General features: G+C 37.5%; 1 protein-coding gene across 4 annotated transcripts in view; it reads left to right on the top strand.

Moving 5' to 3' along the window:
* IDE (insulin degrading enzyme) overlaps positions 1-12,134 on the top strand; it is a 71,888-nt gene extending 59,754 nt beyond the window's left edge. For all 4 annotated transcript variants that reach the window (XM_030029869.2, XM_030029870.2, XM_030029868.2 and 1 more), the window contains exons 21-25: positions 1,950-2,222; positions 4,523-4,584; positions 6,161-6,233; positions 8,196-8,263; positions 9,466-12,134. In XM_030029869.2, the coding sequence (XP_029885729.1) occupies positions 1,950-2,222; positions 4,523-4,584; positions 6,161-6,233; positions 8,196-8,263; positions 9,466-9,561 (572 nt within the window). In that variant the 3' untranslated portion in view covers positions 9,562-12,134. The remainder of the gene's footprint in view (positions 1-1,949; positions 2,223-4,522; positions 4,585-6,160; positions 6,234-8,195; positions 8,264-9,465) is intronic.
* Positions 12,135-21,657: the final 9,523 nt, after the last annotated feature.

Below are 21,657 nucleotides of genomic sequence, written 5' to 3'. Positions count from 1 at the left end.
TGAGGGTGTGTCCAGCACTGCATAACTGCCAAATGATAGAGCTCACAAGACTTAGGAGGGAAGACAGTAGAAATACCAGCAAAATTCAATACAGTTCATGGAATTGTTAATAAGATCTCTGAGAAAGTGAAGAGAAAAAGAAGTTCAGGAGTTAGCAGTTTGCTAAACAGTAGAAGTAGTAACAAGAACTCATTCAATAAATGCTTTAGCAGTACGAGAAAGAGGAAGAGAAAAATTGTCAAGGGGGGGGGGAACCACCAAAAAATGTTTTAGGATGGATTTGTTAGTTTTCACTTAAAATGTCAACTGTGACGAGATGATTTCCAAAATAAATACTGGCGATCAAAGTCCAAGGCTTACCTTTGAACTGAAAAATAACAGATTAAAAGTTGTTCAGGTAAATTAGAAGCTTTTAAAGAGTTCAGGCATGATGAACTCTACATTCATTTAAAAAAAAAAAAAAAAAAAAAAAAACACATAACGAAAACCAAAATTATGAAATCCTGGAATTAAAAGTCTTATAGCTGAGAATTTGTGGATGATAGATGAGGTACTGGAAAAAATAAACATGGGTAAATGCTATATGTTTCCTTAAAAAAGGAAAGAGAAGAGCAGGGAAATTACCCATCAGTCAGCTAACTTATTCCGTATTTTCCAGGAGTTAGAATTATCAAATCAGTTCTAAATTCATAGAAGATAACTGAGAAACTATTACTGGACAAACTCGGGTCAAACTGACCAAACTTTTTTTATATACAAACAGAGTTTGGCTGTATGGATGGAAGTGGTGATGTTGTAAGTCTTGTCTTGATAGTATGAAAGGCACGTAATATTCTCAAACAAGCTAGAGAGAGTGCCTAGGTGGGAGTGCGACACATTTGGATGCAAGACTGTTTGGAAAGTCATGACTGGAGAATAGATTCGCCCATTTGAAAAATGGTGTTTTACAGAGCTCTATTGTGATCCAATGCTATTTAGTATTTTCATCAAAACTCTGGATGATAGAAGAGTGAATATGCTTACTAAATCTTCAGATAATACTAAGCTGGGAGAGGCTGCAAGTGTGTGGGAAGATAGAACTCAAAATTAGCTTGACATTTTGGAAACATGACTTGAATGAAGATAAGATGCAATTTGTTAGGAACAGTTTGGCAGGAATAATCAATGGCACAGATACAAGCTAAGAAGCAACTGGCTAGATAGCAGTTCTGTAGAAAACAATCTACAGGTTACAGTAGATAGGAAGTAGAACATAAATCAGTGGTGTAATGCTGCTGTGTAAAACACTGGTTTATATATAAATGGGAGCTTCCAAGATGCAAACACAATAATACTTCTATATTGTTCAGGTAAGGACTTTGAAATACTGTATCCAGTTTTGACATGAGCATCAAGGAATGATTAGAGAGCTATAAAACAACATTTGAAAGACTGAAATGTGCAGATTAGTTATTGAAAGAGGGGAAGAAGATGGAAGAGAGGCTTAGTTGTTCAGATAAGTAAAAGCTGCACCAGAAAGGAAGGAAATAATATTTTCTTTGTATCTAATTGATAAGATGAGAAATAGTGGTCTTACATTGCAGCAAAGAGAATTCAGATTAGATGTTATGAAAAAATAATAATAAGTTCCTGATGTTGAGTCTAATGAAGCACTAGAGTACAGCTTAATTTCTGGTTACCTAATCCTGATGACAAAATCCCTTTTGTTCTGTCTTGGTCTGCCTCATCTCCTCCTCACCCCTCCCCTGAACTGATATTTACCTCAGTGAAATAAAGATGTTTTAAAAAAAAACCAAAAAACCAAAAAAAACCCCCCAAAAACAGTAGCATATTTTGAAAACCTGCATTATTTCATAAAATTGCATTCCTGTCAAACATGCCATGTTTGGCAAACTTAATGCTGAAACAAGGTATTTCTTTTAATTTGTGACTATTCTTGTTTTGCCAAGGTTACATTGTGTTCAGTGGTCCACGTCGGGCAAATGGCATACAAGGACTGCGATTTATTATCCAATCTGAAAAGCCACCACACTATCTGGAAAGCAGAGTTGAAGCATTCTTAAAAACTATGGAGAAATGTATAGAAGATATGACAGAAGAGGCCTTCCAAAAACACATCCAAGCTTTAGCAATTCGTCGTCTAGACAAACCAAAGAAGCTGTCTGCGGAATGTGCTAAATATTGGGGAGAAATAATTTCCCAGCAGTATAACTTTGACAGAGGTAAGACAAATTATAATTCCTTTAAAACTGAATGCTGTAGTTTGGCTACACTTGTGACTGTTGAGTGTCATATTAATTTGGGAGCAACTTAAACTTTTACATAGCCTGTGCATAATTTAATATACTTCTTGGTGATTTGTGTCCTGTAAATTGTATTTCTTCCTTCTGCCCTGAGAAAATAACCTCATTTGTGGAGCCTGTGCTCTCATTGCTGTGGGAGCCTTTAGTAATAGAGGATAAATGTGTTCCCTGATGTTCACTATATGATGGGGGTTGGCAAATGCTTCATTGATCTTCCGTCCTTTCCCTTAAGGCTCAGTGAGACATAGAGTAGGTCAAGGATTGGAAGTGGTTTGAATGCAAATGTTGATGTTGCATAAGCTCAAATTTCTTTCTGTGATATTCAGATGTCTGTATTACATATGTGCATAATACTTGACTGAGATGCATTCAAATACACTTTGACATTCCTGAAAGTGCGCACATTCATATGAACCCTATTCCTCTTCCCATTGCACAGTTCTTTCAAGGTGGCGATGGCAGAGGCAACAGCGGGTATCTTAACTAACATGCGACCTGTATCAGCTTAGAGTAGGCTCGAAGAAACATTAATTTGGGTTTGTTTGGGTTTTTTTGGTTTGTTTGTTTTTGGTTTTTTTTTCATCCATGATACTTTGAAGATTACAGGCTTGTAGAAGACCAATTGAGAACCAACTTCTAGTGTTATTACTGAAAATGGACTGACAGTTACTTACATTGTGATCCTACATAGTATTTAAGTTGTATTTTTCCCTTTTTCATCGTTTGAAGATTTCTAATAAAAAATACTGAGGTATATTAGTAATAGAGTTTCTAACGTAAAAAAAAAATCATCAGTTTTAGGTACAGATCAGCTTTTCCTCACATTTTCATCTCTCGACTCTTATTCACAGCTATAATTTTCCATCTTCCATGCATAATATGCTTCCTACATAAAACTCTGTCTGTATCCTGTGACTTCTCTTCTGCTTTACGTGCACAGTATTGGCCTTCTACAATAGCAAATACAGTCTTTTTGGTTGATAATGACTAACTGAACTGTTTTAATGATGAAGAATTTTGTCATCTAGCTTGGTCTTGAGAGAGTAAGAGCTACTGACGAGGTTTCATGCCTGAGTGTAAGGAGTGACGTGGAAACTTATCCCCTCAAGTACTTTTTTTGTGTCTGCTGAAACAGTTTAATTTTTCTCTGCCTTCAGTGTTTCTGTTTTTACCATACTTGGATCTGTATTATCTCTCTGGAATTTCTTACTTCCAGCTGCAGCCATAACTTTCATATCTAAATCTCTCTCAACTTATTATTTCCCTTGGCTTTTATGTCTTTAATTCCCCACTACCCACTAGTAATTTTATTTCATTAATGATTCTAATATGACTAAAATCGTCACAATCAGAAATTCATATTCCAGCCTTAAGAAGTGAAAGGGTTTTTTCTTCAGGTTTTAACATTTTTATTATTTCTACTTCTACTGTTTTACTTAATTTAAAAATTTTCTCCCAATGTCATCTAATTTTCCAAACTGTGTTGTTTTTGTTGTTTGTTTGTTTGTTTTTTATTTCCTCTATGTAGAACTTCATATTAATTACTTATAGCCTGCCTCACACACTTGTTAGCTGCATATTTGTTCTCTTGTACACATTTCTTTCTTGATCTGGCTAACCCTAAGAAAAGCAAGCATGCCTACAACAAAAAACATTCCTGCTTATGCAGTAATAATATTACATGATCAGTTCATTACAATTTAATTTAGATGAAGCGATGTAGCTACTGAGACACATTGTCCCCAGGTATCTTAAAGGTGATTATTTCTTAACACGTATGATATAGGCACCATTCCTTACATTTGTTTAAAAGTATATCCTGCTAAAGCACATCTTACCATCCTGTATCCTAACTGTGAATAAAAGCCATCTATAATCAGTCTGCATTAGAAATGTGTAACATTGATTTGAAGATAATATACAGAAGCAGGCATATCTTTTTTTAGCTACTGAATAACATACAGTGCAATCAGTATTCTTCAAACATGCATTTTTTAGTAAGTTCAATCAAATGGACTTACTGAAGTATAATTTTCTGCCAAGCTTCCAATGACACTTTTAGTGATGCAAGTATTAGCTTGCAAGTTAACAATGAAAAGCATATCATTTGCAGTCAATTACAGCATCTGAATTTGAAAGAAATATACTTTGAATAAGTAGTGTGCTAATAACCAGCTATGATTTGCAGACTTGTTCTAATTTTTACTATTGTTGTGCAGATAACATTGAAGTGGCTTATCTAAAGACCCTGACCAAGGATGATATTATACAGTTCTACAAGGTAAGTTAGTCATGTAGTTAAAATGTTACTTGGAAAGAGATGTACATATAACTGGATGTTATTTGTGTGAACTATGAAAGTATATACTTATGCCAGTTCTAGGCAGATGATATGATTGATGGAGATACCTTAATAATAATTTTGTTTCCTGAATCTTACTTAGTTTAGTGGCAACTAGCATACTGTAAAAATTGTGGAGAAGGATTGATTTTTGTTGTGTGTGTTGGTTTGGTTTTTTTTCCCCTTATCAGCTCTTATTCTCCTCTTGTCTCATATATCCTTTGTCAATAAAAAATGTGCTGCTCTATGACCAAGCTTGACTAAAATTGCGAATTTGTTGTTTTATTTTTTCTTCAACTAGTAAATGATTCAGCTTATTTCATGTGTGTGAATTGTGAATGAAACAGATATTTTTAAATCTTTGTTCACTGTAAATCAAAACTTTTTATTCTTCCTGTCATAGTTAGGCAAAACAAAGGAACAGCATAATGATGTACATAATTGTACATTGCAACTCAGCATGAAGTTGCTAGACAGATAGCCAATATAAGCAGTTGAAATACTAGGGGTCATCTGCGCCCCACCCCCCACCCCCCTGGTAAATTGGGCCTCATTCTTTCTGTTTTGTAACAAATTTTGTAGGCAGTAATTCACTATATTGCAAAGTGTACATATTGTTTTATTACTTATGGAGCAGCTAATAGCTCAGGGAATACTTTGAAAAATAATGTAGACATATGTCTTTGGAACTTACTATTGGATCAAAAAATTTCTGCCTATGAAGAAGCATGGGTATGTGTGCATCTACGTCTTCTTTTTTTCTCTCTTGGTGGGGGGGAGGGGGGCAATGTCTTTCAAAATGGTTTCTCTTGTACTCTGTCTTATCCTTTTCACTATCCAAGGTCATTTTAACATTACCGTCTATTTTTATGAGATTTAGTCTTAATGCTTAAAACTCATTTACATGGCACAGTGAACACTGACATCTTTGGTTTGTGTTTTTTGTTTTTAATAGTATGATAGCATGGGTGAAGATATGCAGCAAATACAAACTTAGTAAATGGAATTTCAGTAGCTGTTGTTTAATAAATTATAACTTGAACAAGTATCCATGTTCTGGTTTTGTAGGAATCTCTACTATTTTGCTTACGCTAATGCTCAATATGTGATTATCAGTTTTCCAGAGCAGAAGTAACTGGCTAGATTGGTGAGCTAGTCCAGCTGAATTTAATAATTGTGTTCAGGGTGATGTACTTCCAGAAGGCTGCTAGGGATTGAAAATTCTGCAGAGATTTTAGGTTACATTCCTGATACTATGATAGTTAATGGCTAAATTCCTATTACTTCGAGTTTTTCTGAGTCCCAAACAGTACATGAATTTCTTAAATTCATTGTAAAATAATTCAAAGTACTGTATGAATGACTTTTAATAATATTTGAAGGGACATCCCAAAATTTATCCCTCATTTTAAAGGTTAAATTAAAATTTAAATGCTCTCATTCTTTTACTGTTTTATAAATGTAATGTCTGAGTGGTTCTTCCCACACCTGAAGGACTTGATGTTTTTTACTGTAGGTGCTGTTGGCAATAGATGCTCCCAGAAGACACAAGGTATCAGTACACGTCCTTGCAAGGGAAATGGATTCCTGTAAGTATTGTGCTGAATACAGTATTTAATCAATTCCTGTTCAAGCAAGTCTAAAGACAGCCATGTTACATGATATAAATGCACTATAAGAAAAACTCAGCTCTGGAGATTACATACCTTTCAGAGGAAAAAGTACTTCTTTTTATGGGTTTTCTTCACATGGCTGCTTCAAATTTTCTGATTGATGTTTGTGACCAAGTTCTTCAGCCATTCTGAACTATACTGATATTAGAACAATATATCTTAAAATAGCACTTCTTTTTTCAACAGGATATTTTAAAACAAACATAAAACTCTGTATAGTCCTACAGGGAAAAACAAAATTAGGATTTGTAGTTATCAATACAATGTGGTTTTTTCTGTTGGTTTTTTTCCCCTGGCAAGCAATGAATGTCCACAATTTTATTCAAGCACTCTCAAAGGAAATAAATAAAAATAATCATAACAAACAAACAAAAAACCCCAATCCTTTGGGAATGTCAAACATTATATTTAAACTTGAGAAAGTCGAAGTTTATTTAAGTTTTATTTTCAAATAATCTAGATTAGCTGTGCATTGTAAACTGTGTTGTTCTGTTTTAGAATTCAAGAAAGAAAAGGTTAAAAGTGTTTCTGGTTAATATAAATAAGCTGAGAGGAAAAACTTCTATGTTGTTTTGTGAGGATTTTTCACCAGTTTATATTGGACTTAAATTTCAACATGTAACTGGTTGCAGAGTCAAGAATATTAAACGCTTGCGTGTAGGAACAGAAAGAAGCAGATGGCTGTGCGCCTGTCATGAAACTCCTTCCAGTCTCAGAATGATTGATTTTTATGGTACTGTGGAAATTGTAACTCTGCAGCTGAGTAAGGAAGACTTGCTTCAAAGCATCTTTCCAGTTTTCATGACTAATCATTGCTAAGTAGAAATAGCTCTAATATTTTTCCTGTCTAGAGAGAACTTTTTAAAGTGTAGTAACTATATTGCCAGAATTTGCTTGGAATGGTATCTTCCCAAGACAAGGGTGAGCACGGGAGATGACCTAACAAGTGGTTACTCTTACAGAGATTATAGCAAGGTATTCTCTCCACATACTCCCCTGTCTTAAACCATTTAATCTGGCACGTGGCCTCTCTTCTGCCATGAAAGAGAAATGGGGATTTTAATGCATTTCCCATGAGTCCAAATAAGCATTCTTTCAAGTGCAGGTGCCTATCCTCTAGAGGGTAACCAAAAGAGGAAGGCTAAAAAGCTTCTCAGAGGGAACCCGTCTTCCTGGAGGCAGACACACTATTTTCTCTGAGAGTGGAAAAGAATCGGAAGCAGTATAGATCTGGGATTTTAGGAGGGGAACGCACTTGAACTCCCAAGGTAAAGGTTAGGCTTGAAATCTGAGTATGGAGGTAGAAGGGAGGTTTAAGGAATTTAAGACTAGAAGTTCTTACGGACAAGTGGACTGGATGCAGGAAGAAGTTGTGGGGGGACTGGAGTAGGGCATGCATGGGGACAGGCAAGGAAGAGTTGGGGTTGCTATCCAGAATTTTGGTACATGGACTAACCCCCGCACCTCCATAGGCATGTCCTTACTAAAAGATGTGCTGTTGTTACATTGCTCTTGCTGCGTATACCACTGGCATTTACTACTGTTCTCATAATTTGTACTGAAAAACAGGTTTAAGTATTCATTGATCAGTAGACTAGCAATTTTTATTTCTACATTCTCTTTATGTATAAGTAAAATGAATAAAAGTAACTGCCTCAGCATGTGTTCTCAAGTCAAATCATGGATTAAGCTCTTTGTATTTCTAAAGACAGCCATGGAACGTAAAAGCAAAATGTTCAGAAAATCTTATTTAGAGATACTTTAAAATTAATAACCTGTGCTTTATATAGATACCTGTCTTATAAGAGAAAACAGTTTATTATGTAAAAGGTACTGATTAAATTATGGTCCTGAATTAATTTTGATGATATTAAATAGGCCCTGTTGTTGGAGAATTTCCATGCCAAAATGATGTGAACCTGGCACCAGCACCACCACTACCACAGGTAAAAAGAAACAACACACAAAAAATCCCAGGCTCTATTCTTAATATGGAAGTTTAGTATCATTAAATATAAGTTTATAAGGAGAAACAAGCTTCTTGACATTCACGCTGTTGTGGGGCTGACGTTTCAGCTCTTTTCTACATGCATTGTCGTCCTCAGTAACAACAGGGATTTTTCCTGATTTATTTTTTTCTTTTTCTTTTTAATAGTCTGTCCTGTTAGCCTTTGTTCCTTCTATTCCATTGAAATGAAAGCTATTACTAGTAGTTAACCCTACTGCGTATCTACACTATGGAGTAAATACAGGTTGTTATTGGCTGAAAATACTGATTGTATATAATCAGATGTATCAAGTGTCAAGAGAAAGATGCATATGCATCAACAAATTTATCATCTTTGTTTAAAAAATAAAACGAAAACCAACCCAACCCCAAACCAAGAACAACAAAACCAACTATCTCGTCATTATCTTAAAACCTAAAATACTAATGCATATTCCTGTTAATAAGTAACTGTGGAGGAAGCAATTTGACAAATTCTATTCATAAAAGTATTACAGATTTCACTGTGTGGTTAGATATGATAGCACTGGGCCCTTACTGGACGTTAAATGAATTTTCTTGAAGAAGGATGGTAAAGTTTGTTCCAATAGGTAATTAACTTTTTGCAATGCGGTATTAGATCTGTGTTCTTATTGAGTCCTTATAGGTGAAATAATCACCATGGGTGGAAATTTCTGTATGAATTATATGTGGATATATTAGCCGTTATAACTGAAATATTAAAAAGTTACTTTGTTACTGAAACTAAAAGTAATAGCTCATTGAATTGCCATTGTTTTTATGATCTTACCTCAGATATTCAAAAGATAAGTGGGATATTCTGAAATAGAATTTGCAAATGAAAAGACAACCTCTGCATTTACTAAAGTTCCTGCCATTATTAGTAAGGCAATTACTGCATTATAGCTATTGTTTTAAATTATCTACAGTAAATATGAAACTATTTATTTCATAAGAAATGACACTATATTTTGGGGGATCCTGTAATAATGAAGTGTGAATCACTAATATTGTAGAAAAGAGCAAGAAAGATGTGTGTATATGTAGCTGTAGCAACAGTTAAAATGAAAAGCGAGGAATTTCTCACTTTTCTGATTAAAGATATTTAGCAGACTTTTTCTTGCATACGCTTCTTTGCAGCCAAGTGTGATTGAAAATATGACAGAATTCAAGCGCAGTCTGCCGCTCTTTCCACTGGTGAAACCACATATCAATTTCATGGCTGCAAAACTGTGAAGAACCCCAATGGATGAAGAAATGCAAATGATCAGTACTGATATGGTTTCAGGGGACTTCATGATGAACAAAATTATTAAAGATCATTAGGATAAATGGTTCTGTCCGTTATGAAAGTCCCAAATTCCTTCTTGGTTCATTTGACATTAGCTGTGTGTTAGGGATAGAGAGTATATAAAAATCAGTTGTGGTTATGTGTCATTTATATTGCAGACAACCTGTTGAAAACCAAAATCAACTGAAACAATAATAATAAAAAACTTGTAGATGCAGTATATTTTTAAAATAGTAAATCCCTTCAAATTTTCATTTTGATAAAATAACCCTCCAGAGCAAACAAAATTGCTTGAAATATCCTTGTTACTCCTGAAAAACACCGTTTAGTATCCCAATAATTAGATTATTGGGGTCTGGAGGGGATGAGAAAAGTAGGTCCTTTTTGGGATGGGGTCAACAGCTTTTCTTAAAAATAGAGACTTTCACATTTTTTTGAAGTGACGTGTTGAATGATACTTTTTTAATTGATCCTTAATGCAACCAACATATTTTCTATTTAAGTTTTATGAAGACCAGTGGGGGGGGGGGAAGGAGATTTGACAACACAGCAGTAAGTGAGAGAATTGTCATAATGAGAATAACTGAAGATACGGGAATGATTTTAATCTTTCTATACAAGTCTGGGGACATTTTGTATTAAAACTAGTAAAATGCTGGAAACACTTTAATAGTGCATCTTATTTTTGTTATCAAAAGTGTTGTCCTAGTCTCTTGATACTGTCAGCATCCTGTTCAGTTTTTCAGTGCTACTGTGAATTGTTTCCATTTGGTATACACAATACTTTATTTGGTGTAATTTTTTGTTCTCAGTTGCGTATGTACTGATGGAGAACTCGGTCTGTCTTGCCTCATTTGTTATGTTAGGTCTCAGTCCAGCAAAGTACTTATTAGTGCAAATAACTTTAAGTACATGTTAGTTCTTGACTCAAGAACAGGTGAATGTCAAATATGGGCCCTGTAATGAATCAGATACATCATTGTTCTGATACATGTGTGGGTCCTTCTTGTCCTTCAGGAAGGCATTTGGGACAGTGCAGTACTGGGTTAGCAGTATTGCTATAGCACAGGTGGTGGTTCAGGTTACATCACAAAATGTTTGTTCCTACTTCTTTTAAGAAGGCTGCGCAAAACCCAGAAGGATCAAGAATTTTGCTGAAATACTATATGTATATATATTCCATAATTTAGTAAAATGGTAAAACAATATATGGTGTCTAACCCTCACCAGTTTTCTGACTTCTGCAGAGTGGTCTTAGGCTTGGGACAGCCCCCAAATAGAAGAAGGTAAGGGACCTTCTTACTAAGTTGTCCTACCTGTTTAATGCATAAAATTGATTGTAATTATTTAGACAGGATAGAGTATGCAAAGCACCGAAGATATAAAATCTGCTCATCAGGGGTGTTACTGAGAGTTTGCTTCTTAGTAGAAGAACGTGAAACTAAGGCCCTGATGTGACACACTTGTTGTTAGATGTCACAATCCTGGTATATTCGATAGGGTTGTCCTTGTCTCTGAATCAATGTTCTTTCTTACACTGGCTCTGAAGCCAAATTAAATGAGTGCTTGACAGAGTAAGGGCCTTAAGTTGTGTTTATCTGAGAGTCTTTTCTAATTGAATAAATACAGTGTATTTAAAAGTTGTTTTAAAGGTTAACAGCACATTTCAACATCTTTTCAATAAATTTGATGATAGTTTGTGATGTAACCTGTTGCCAAGGAAGGCCACTAGCATTTTTTTGTAGCTCAAACATAGTATGAGCAAAAACAGTAAAGGTGTCTCTGTTCACCACATTTTTCATGGATCCTTCACAAAAAATGGGCTTTTTACCCTCTTGCATTTTGCTTTTGTTTATAGTTTTCTTTTAGTAAAAGTATTTGTATTATATATATTAAAAGTTTTGACAACATATTATAAAAATATATATTTTGGGAGTTAGTATTTAAACATACCACTCTTACGGTGAATAAAATTAAATGGCTTCTATCATGTGTAAAAATAAATAGAGAGAGATATATATATTCATGGAAGTACTATCAACTCTAATTTTAATGAATTATATAAATAAATTGGAATAGCAGTGTATTTAACACAAGCTCACAAATAATGTTTTCCAGAGGAAAAAAAATGTAGAATTTCAAAATTCTGTGACTGGATGTGGAAACCCATGTAGTTTTCCAGCAACTCTTAATTGCTTTTAAGTGTTCTCCAGCATTTTACAGTTTCTGAGTTTGATATAGCAGTAAATTTTGATAAACTCAGGCATACTAATGGGTTCATTTTAATGGATCCAAAGCTGCAGTGTCTACAAGCAATAAAAAACTACCTAGAATACACTGTAATTCAATTTTAGTGCTTGTTAATTAGTTTATGTAAGAAACCATAAATTATTATTACATAACTGTAATTTTTGCAAGTGCTATTTTAAGCAGTTGATGTGGAATTGGGTGCATGTGACACAGCCAGTATGACAGAGTGCTAGAGTTATTCTGTTTACAATAAACAATCTGAATTTAATGTTTGGAGTTCTTAATTTGTTTCATTTTAATTTTTTGCATACTGGTAATGTTACATCTATCAGTCTGTGCATGTTTTTTATTATATGTTAATTGTGATTTTCTGCTATCCAGTTGCTTGGACTAGTCAGGCTGAATAGCATTGCTGGAGAAGGGTTCCCAGTCACTTCTAGGGAAGTTTCAGAGGACCTCCCCATGTGGCATCCCACACCTTTTAGGTATATCCACCTCTGTTGCTCTCTTGAGTGTATGAAAACTTAGTAATACAAAGGTAGAAACACTTGCACAAGACAGGATTTTAATTATCAAATCTGAAATTGTAAATTCAGAGCATCGCTGGAGCCAGAGTGAGTCATGCCTAGTGTAGCTTTACAGTGTTGCTTTTGAGAAATTATTTTCCCCTGGTCACTTTCTTTGTTTTATGCACACCAAAAGATTACATTTCGAAAGGTTAGGAAGGTGTGATTTTTAGAACAGTAAATAGTGTCAATTCTGAATTCTGACAGCGTAAAGATACAAGTCAGCAGGCACTTCTGCTGTTCTAATGGGGCTCCTTGAAGTAATATCTGACAGTTAGCAATGTTCAGAGACAGGTTTTGACCCTGGCATTGGAATGAGTGGTTGGTACTCGCAGCAGAGAAATAAAATGCCTGCAACCCACCTGGAAAATTGTTTGTCCCCAACATCAGGGCTCTCTTTCTCCTCCACTCCCAATTGTTAGGGATTGGTGTAAATCTTGACTCCTTGGCTTTATTGTCTTTTGCAAAAAATCAAGCTATCCAAATTTACTTCGACTATTTCTGTTAGCCATAAAAAAGTGCTTGAGCTTTTTCAGAATATTGTTTAAGTGCTTGGATGTGAACAGCCCTTATTGATAATGTGTTCCACAGTGAGTGGAGAAAGCATTACATACCTTTTTAACTTCATTTATTATTTTCTAGCTCTTGTCACACGGTCAGCATTCTGCACAAGGTCAGCAGAATTTTAGTCTACCTTCTCTCTACCATTTAACTGGTTAGGATGCTTTTGCTATAGGTCCACTGTAAAGTGAAAAATCCTTATCTTCTACATCTTTCTTCTTATGTTTTTTCCATATTTTTTTCAATAGCTGACCATCAAACTGATATGGTCATCTACAATGACACCTGGGTCCTTCCCTTAAGCTGCTAGCTAATTTGATACTCAAATCCAACTCTGTTTTCAAGTCAGTTTTTAATATTGTTGCTGCATGCTGCACAATAGAAGGCACTTCTGTGCTAATTTAAAGTCAGAAGAGATCAGAAACTCGGGCACCTTTCTTACCTTTCATGTAATTTTAAAAAGAAGCCTGGCCTGTGTAGATTCTGCTGAAAGGCTTTTATTTGAAACATTTCAGAGTCTTGTTTACCATTCAAAGAATATACTCATAAGTTATAGTATGTGCTGTTGGTGGAATATAACGCTAATAGTATGTGAAATCTGAATTGCAATTCAAAGGAAGAAAGTGCATAAGGCCAAAGGCCCAGCAGAATGGGAAATGTCACAATTAAACCAACCTATTTGAACTCAAGCACCTAAACAGAATTTAAGATTGAAAAAATTTATGGCTTCTTGAATTAGTATTTCTAAGCTACCCCAAGGCTATTAACTAAAAGTGCAGCATTAAAGGATGGTGGTGAGTGCTTACTCAACAAAATCAGAACAGGCTCAACAGTAAGGGAATCAGAAGGTCCCCAAGCTACATTACTAACCTCCCGGGAAGTGGGAAAAATAGCTGGGGAAAATTCTGATAGAAGATGGAAATGAAGTTGATTTTTTTGGTAACTGTGGCATTAGAAGAACATGCTTTTTGTATGAAGTCCGTTGTAAAGGAGGGACTCCTATGATGGGAAAGATAGAAGAAGACCTGCCTGTGAATTCCAGGGAAATGTAGGAGATCAATACTAATGCATTTTACATGGTTAAGGCTGAGTAATTTCAGAGCATGTGCAAAAATGGTATTCTGGGATATCGAATGTAAAAAGTGTGGGTGTGTACAAATGTTAGTGAAAGCTGAGACTGGGCTTTGAAGATCTAAATTTTGGATGAAGATCTAAATTTTAGCAGACAGGGATCTTAATAATTTGCTGAATAGTATTAAGGTGGTGCACTTGATAAGGCAATTTTGGAACTGGTTTAAAACACCAGAAATATGTAAACATTTCACAGCAGTAGTGTTCAAAAATGGTTCACTTGGTATTTTTCAAACTTTCCAACTTGCTTTGGAATGAAGTAAGTTTAGCACGACAGGTTTCAACCCAAATGATTATTTGCACATGTGTGTAAAAGCCAGGGAAGTTCACAACAGGTTAGTGCTCATCAGTGCTCTGGGGTCAGTAAACTGTCAAAGAGTTCAACATTTCCCCACTCTATCTTTTTGTCATTACAGTAACTTTTAGCCTGTAATACTTGTGCATTCCACGCTTTCTGCAGTACTGGGGGGAAAAAAGTGTTTCTTATGACTACTTACAGCAAGTGAAGTTCTATGTTTCAACTGTGAGATACCAGTATCATTCACTGGCACATACCTGTTAAGGGTGAGGGTTTGGGAATCTGAAAAAAATCTATGCAGATAATTCCCCTGTTCACAGATTTGATTAATATTAATTTCCAGATGAAATTGTAGGAAGAGAAAGTAATTGTGACAATTCTGCAGCATTAAGTGTATTTTAGGAACACAGGAATCTGTACGTATAACTGGATCTGGCATCTCCACAAGCTGATTATTTAATTCTGATACTCTTTGTGTCATCTTCAAAGGCAGAGACGTTGCTGTTCATCTCGCATTGCGTCATGTCTCTGACCAAGGCAGGGTGACCAGATACTCCCATTGTCACATCAGCCAAAAGTGTCATTGATGTCCCTTTAGCACTGGCATGTACCAGGTGTGGGCTGCATGTGTGTTCTAGGATATTTTTTTCTGTGATTAGAACTTGCCTTCTAATTCTGGCAAGCTTTACCCATAAAATCATACAAAGATGACATCTACATTATGTCTAAGCCTGGAGAGCCACACTGGACTGCTGCTGAAGCTCAGCGAAGTGGGAGATTTATGCAAGTAGAACTATTTCAGAAATAATTTGAAAACAGGTGCTACTCAACTGCAGCAGGAGACTGATCTGCTGTTGTATGCACAAAATTATTTTATTGCTGTGAATAATCTAATGTACCTTATGCAGCCTTTTCCTGGAAGTAGGCATATTTGAGTGGAATAGCTTGTAGGCTTTGTGTAACTTGAAGAATATATATATATGAAGAATGCTTGTAGTTTGGATTTTCTACTTGAATTTAAATGTCAGTAATCTTTAATGATGTTATGAATGTGAAAATACAAAAGATTGTATTAAGTTCAGTGTATACAAAATGTGTGAGCTGGGGTGCTTGCCCACACTATGAGCCACTTAATAAAAATAATGTTGAAATGCAAGATAATGCATATAAGTTGAAAGCAACTAGTTGCATGCCATTTTGCACTTCTTGTCTGATAATCATGTCTATCTGTCATGTCATTGTGTATAAATTCCTGTGAAAAGGGGTCATGTGTTATGTCTGTAAACTACCAGTGCACAACTGTGGCGCTGTATAGGCTTTTTTAAATGTTGAGTTGAGTAATTGAGAGTGAATACAAGACCTTATTTTCAGGACAGCTTGTAGTGTCTGAACAGTCGAAGTTTCTCTGAGCTTTGAAAGCAACAGAATAAAAGTAGCAGAATCTCTCATTAATTTTATTAGGTCTACATCCTCTACCAAACAGACAAAAAAAAAAAGGTAGTTGAGATAATTAATAACTAAATACTTAAGCTGGCCTGACAACTGGAGTAAATGTGTTGCCTTGTAGTATATTGATAGCCCTAGATTATAAAATATGTTTATCTTAACAATGGTTTTGGCATAAACTCTGACTAGTCATTTAAAATTATTTTAAGTACTGTTGGAATAGCTTAATAGTCCTGGAAGACTTTAACATCCGTATTTTTTCTTTAATTTGAGATCCAGATACAGGGTCTCAGTCTTTTATAGAAATAAAGAGTCCTATCGTTTCATAGCTTGTTGGACTTTAATTTGGCAATGCTTTTAAAGAGAGATCTTCTGTGACAGAGATCTGTTCCAAAGATGCCAGAGGAGCTGCCTTGCCATTCCCCAGGAGTCACCATACACCATGCAAGCAAAAAGATAAATGCCAAGATAATGTGTATCTCTACATTTGTAAAGTATGCATTTGCAATGTAATTAATCTATCACTTTTTGTTAAGCTAAAGTCAATAATACATCTTCTCAAAACCCTGTGGAAAGATTCAGTAGACCTGGTTATCCAGCAGCTCAGGAAGAGGCAATTGTTCAGAAAATGGACTGCAACACAAAATCAAAACTGAGTATAGATTTATGTGTATGATTAAATAAGACTATAAGGGACAGCACAATCAGTAAGCTTAAACTATTTTATTTATTCTGTTGGTAATTTCTGGTTCATTGAACATGCTGAGGTGCCCTCATAAGTAATACCAGAAATGTACTGGCAGTAAAGTGTGCAGTCCTGGTAGACTGGTGTTGCAGGAGAGATTGCAGAATTTGGAGAGATGTAATGAGACTGGATAGCACTACAGTATCCACAAACCGACAGCAGCTCGTCGATATCAAAAGCGGAATTCGTCAGGTTTCTTCCTGGTCCTGAAAGTATGAATAGCTAAAGGTGTCAGGAGAGGAGAGCAATCCTGTCTTTGTTGGCCCCTTGCAATCTCGGATACCTTGGGCAAATAGTGAAGTTCTGTTCTTGAGCAGCAGCTACATCATATCAAATCTCCTTGTGCAACAGGTCTTTCCTTTGCTTCAATTTAATATTAAATGTTACTACCTTTTTCTTGTTGGAAAGGTAGTTTTAATTTTATCTCCTCTTTTGCAGTATTTATAGTGTGCTAATTAGTGCTATTTCCAACCAGTTACCTGTGCCTCCAGGTAATGGCTGTGCATATGTATGTGAAATTACCTGTTCACATCTAGTCACTCATCTTTGGAATGAACAACAGAACTGGGTGTTTTATTTATGGTGATGCAAGAGAGTGAAAGACCTGAAGTTTGATTCCCCCCCCGCCCCGTCTTTAGAGCTGGCACTTACCAAAATATTTTTGACCTGGAAAGTCAAGTAGAAGTGACTTCATTGATAGTAAATACTGAACTCTTTAGTGCCATTTTTACAGTAATAAATTTAAGGGTAGGATTGTATGCTTAATTTGCAGAGGAAGTTTCAGGTTCATGATGTAGTCATGCATATTCAATAATTACTTCCTACTGTTTGACCAGGTTGGGGTAAGGGAATACCAGGAAAGAAAGAACTGATTTTTGGTTTTTTTAAGGTTTTCTTACCTGTTTGAAAGTTTAAAGAAAACTTGCTATGCAAGAGAAGAAATCAAATTTCTTAGCTTAATTTGTAGAAAGTGTCAAGTTTTTTAAACAGGTATATTTTAATTTTTTTAATATGAAGTTTAATTTTCATTGCGTGGAAAACGGCATATACTTCAGAATAAAAATGTCAGCTTAAAAGATTCACCATGAAACAAGAAGCTTTTTGCAGTCTTTCCTTCACCCTGTAATTAAAATTCTTCTTGGTGCTATAGGACACAACATTTGCTGTTATTCCCTATAACAATGTGAAGAGTTGTGCATCTCATCTTTATGCATGAAAATTATTTTCTTTGTTCCGCTGAGGAAAACCGTGTTTGTACGATTCTAAAGATAAAAATATAAATAGAACAATAAATCACCTTTAAAATCGCAGAAATGGCCCAGGTGTGTATTTTAAAAGGAGAAAAGACTGCGTGAAGTCTTTTATCTTCACAAGTTTAGCGTCTTCTTAGGTGTCCCAAAAACCGATCGCGTTCCGAGCCCGCGACGCCGGCCCCGGGGCTTCCTTCTTGCCTCCGCCATTTGCTGCCGCCCGCAACCGGAGGGGGCCCGGCGGCGGCAGCCCCCTTCCCGCCCCCTCCGCCTCGCCCCGGAAGGGGGCTGCCGCCGCCGGGCCCGCGGCGACCGGCCGCGGGGAGGTGCCGCCATCCTGAGGCGCCGTGAGGTGGTGAGAGGGACCAGGCTTGTGGCGGGTGGGGGGGTGGGCGGGGGGTGATGAGAGAGGGTTCGGTGAGGGGAATGGGGTGGAGAGTGGTGGTCGGGCCGCTGACTGGGGTCCGCATGGGAGCCGGGGCCGGGGGTCGCCGCCTGCCCTGCTGCCGCAGCAGGTGGGGGATACGCGGGGCAATATGGCAGCGCTGGAGGCCGGCGGGCTGTGGCTGGGCCTTTGCGGGCGGTGGCGTGCTGCAGGCTCAGTTTTATCTTACAGCTGCCTCTTTTTTTTTTTAGGGGGTGGGAGTGTGAGCATGAATTAACAGGGGGTTAATTTGCAGCAGCACTGAGTGCAGCAAGTGGAGCTGCGGCTTCGCTGTGCGTTGAACATGAGACTTGACACGATGCCTGTTATTCTGAGGAAGAAAATGACATAAGTCACGAACATTGTGAGATGATTGTTTAAATTCGTCGGTACTGCAGACTCCTGGCGCTGCCCGCTTCCCACCCAGCTCTGGGGAAGGTTGTACTTGTGGAGTGCTTAGCACTGTAACAACAAGCACCACTGCGAAACTCAGGAAAATAGCAATATCGCCTTCAGAGCAAGTTTCAGAGAGTGGCAGGCAGGGTGCTGTGGAAAAGAGAGAATGGCCACTCACGGACAAATCCTTTCACAACAGAGGGCAGAAATAAGGTTGCATAGGCCACGGTGGTTCTGGTATTTCCTAGCATTTGACATAACAGGGGGCTTGACAGTAAATTGCTGGTAGCACAGACTTGGGGGTGTAATTGCCAAGTGTTGCAGCAAAAGAAAAGGGAAACTGAAAGGGGGGGGAGCAGCTTTCATTATATGTTACCTTAGTGACATGGACATGTGTTATCTCGTGGGAGAGAGCCACAGGATCTGTCACGTGCTGGATGTGCCAGCAGTGATGATGTGTGTGTCTGTGCAATAAGCCCACGTCACTGGCATTTCCAGGTGCTGGAGAGCAGCAAAGGAGCTGAGGCACGCACTCTGCTCCAGCCTCTGATGGTGACAACCTCTGTGTCTTCTTCCTGACCATCCCCTCCTCATCTCTGGATCCACATCTTTCTCTGCTGGCCCATCTCAGTCCTCATCTATCTCCTCACCCATTTGTCACCTGCCTCCTTTGCACAATCTGTGATCCACAGCTCCCCGCAGCCTGAGCCCTTCTGCAGCTCCTGGGCTCTGCGTCACAGATTAACGCCCACAATCTCTTACCCATTTTTCTCAATGACTGCTCAGTCTCCAGCCTCCTTGTCCTTCATTCACTACACCTGTTGCTGAATCCACATTTTTATCTTTTGCCTTTGTGTAGGATAGGCTAAGCAGGGAAGTAATTGAGAGCTCTGGAGGACAGGCTTTCTGCTTTCAGGTCCAGCTATACAGCACTGCAGGTAGTGGTAAGGTGCTTGGGAAATTACAGTTCGGTTTCATCAAATCCCAACTGAGCAGCTTCAACCTTCAAATTTTCAAGGTGTTTGGGAAGATTCTTCATACAAGTCACAAAAGCCAGCACCTCAACCACCAATCTGAACTTCCTACCACCTAATTTTCAATTCCCTGCTTCAAACTTTGAGACTGTCAGAGACCTGCCACAATTTCCCATTAAGTGACTAAACTATCACAGAAGAAATCTTCCATAGTTACTCACTGCAGGCCACATTAGCATGGTGTTTAAAGTTTGATAAGGTTCTTTCTTAGCAATTGGAAACATGATCTTATTAAAGGAACTATCAAGCAACTTGGTGGCAGTAGCAGCCTTCCTGTCTCAGGTGGGAGTGGAGGAGAAAGAAACATTTCCTTGCAGAGCTCTGTAACTTAAGGCTGACTTATCCTTGAACAGAAAGGATCCTGCACATTAGCCTTCCAAAAGTTTGTACTAATAGTCTCCTCTTGTCCCTAGAGGTTCTAGTCTGGGGAAACCCTGTGTACATGTAGGTATGGGCAGGCATGTGAGTGCTGGGGAAAGAAGAGCAAAATGAGCCTTCATTACATAGCACAAGAAGAGAAATTGCTTTGCCAGCAGTAGTAACTAATTAACTGCATACTTTGCACAGTGAATGAAGAACAATTACACAGCAATATGGGAATTGTCTGCCCCTTTCTCTGTTCTTTGCTGTGGAGCGGGAGCTTCCTTTTACCCCGAGTCAGGCTTACTGCTGGGTGTGAACATCCCTGGGCTGCACCTGGCTGTGGTGCCTCACTAATACATCTGCTTGGAAGAGATGCCTGGTTTGCACATTGAAAGGATAAACTGCTTATCCTGTTTTCTGTAATTCTGTCACAGAGAGCTAGCAAAAGCTCATCTGACTGGTTTAACTTAAGGGTAAATACAAGGCAATGTGGTTGAAGGAGATAGAAAATGGAGAAGGGACCCTGAATCAGCTGATTTGTATTTAAAGGCTTTATTCTGCTTGCTCTCTCTTTCAAAAAATATTTTTTTTCTCATTTGGAGAAATAAGATATAAATGATATCCTGGCAAGAAGTGCATAAAATCTGACAGATGCATAAATTGTACTCTCCAGAGCTGTAAGCTTGAAAAGAACATTGCAGAGGTAATGCATGTTCTTGGCTTGAGAGAAGTCCTGTCCATTAGAAATACACCCCTCTGAAGATTGATCTGAACTTTTGAGCTTTCAGTTGAATAATTGCTCTGTGAGATTTGAAATATTTTGAATTATTTAATTTCCCATTCACCAAAATTGAATAACATTGCAGTTGATTTAAAATGTTGTTGAATTAATTATGACATTTTGTTAAATTCTCTTTTGTCTTTCCTGTGTCAGTTTTTTATTTCAAAGACCTCAGCTAATGCAGAACGCGTATCACCCCAATACAGAGGAGAGATGAGTCAGACATTTGTCAGCTTGAATGGCCTTAGACCTCCTTATGCCTACTAACCACCGTGATGCAAGTCTGAAGTGATGCTACTTGCATATTAAAGAGCAAGACTGAGAAAGCTAAAGCTTCCTTGCTAAGCTCTGTTCTTCCAACCCTCTCTGCTATAGCCTTCCATGGAGAACAGGTCAGATTCACATACACAGAGCTGTAATAAATTATCTAAATCTAGCAGCAAAGAAAAAGGTGAATTCATGTAGCATATGGGGGTGAGTCTTAAGGTGAGTTTTATGAGATGACAGCATCAGTCTCATGGCTGTCTTGAAAGGAGCAGGTGCCTATCTCCATCTTCCTTCACAGCCAGCCACCTCATGCTGTTCGGCCAGTCAGGAGTTGGGAGTGGGGAACTGACACAACTCCTGCCCGGAAGGACAGTAGAAGCCATTACACTGGCTCAATTAAAGCCATGCCCTTGACCTACACAGATTTATAGGAAGTCTAATATAATGTTACACAAAGTATGAAAAGAATAGATGAATCTGTTGTTCCAGCATCTTTCTTCATTCAGTTTCAAATTCAGCCTTGTAAATC

The sequence above is a fragment of the Aquila chrysaetos genome, chromosome 11 (assembly GCF_900496995.4).
Source record: "Aquila chrysaetos chrysaetos chromosome 11, bAquChr1.4, whole genome shotgun sequence".
Lineage (NCBI taxonomy): Eukaryota > Metazoa > Chordata > Aves > Accipitriformes > Accipitridae > Aquila > Aquila chrysaetos.
Note: the sequence above shows the minus strand (reverse complement) of the source record. Positions and strands in the feature narration are given on the sequence as shown.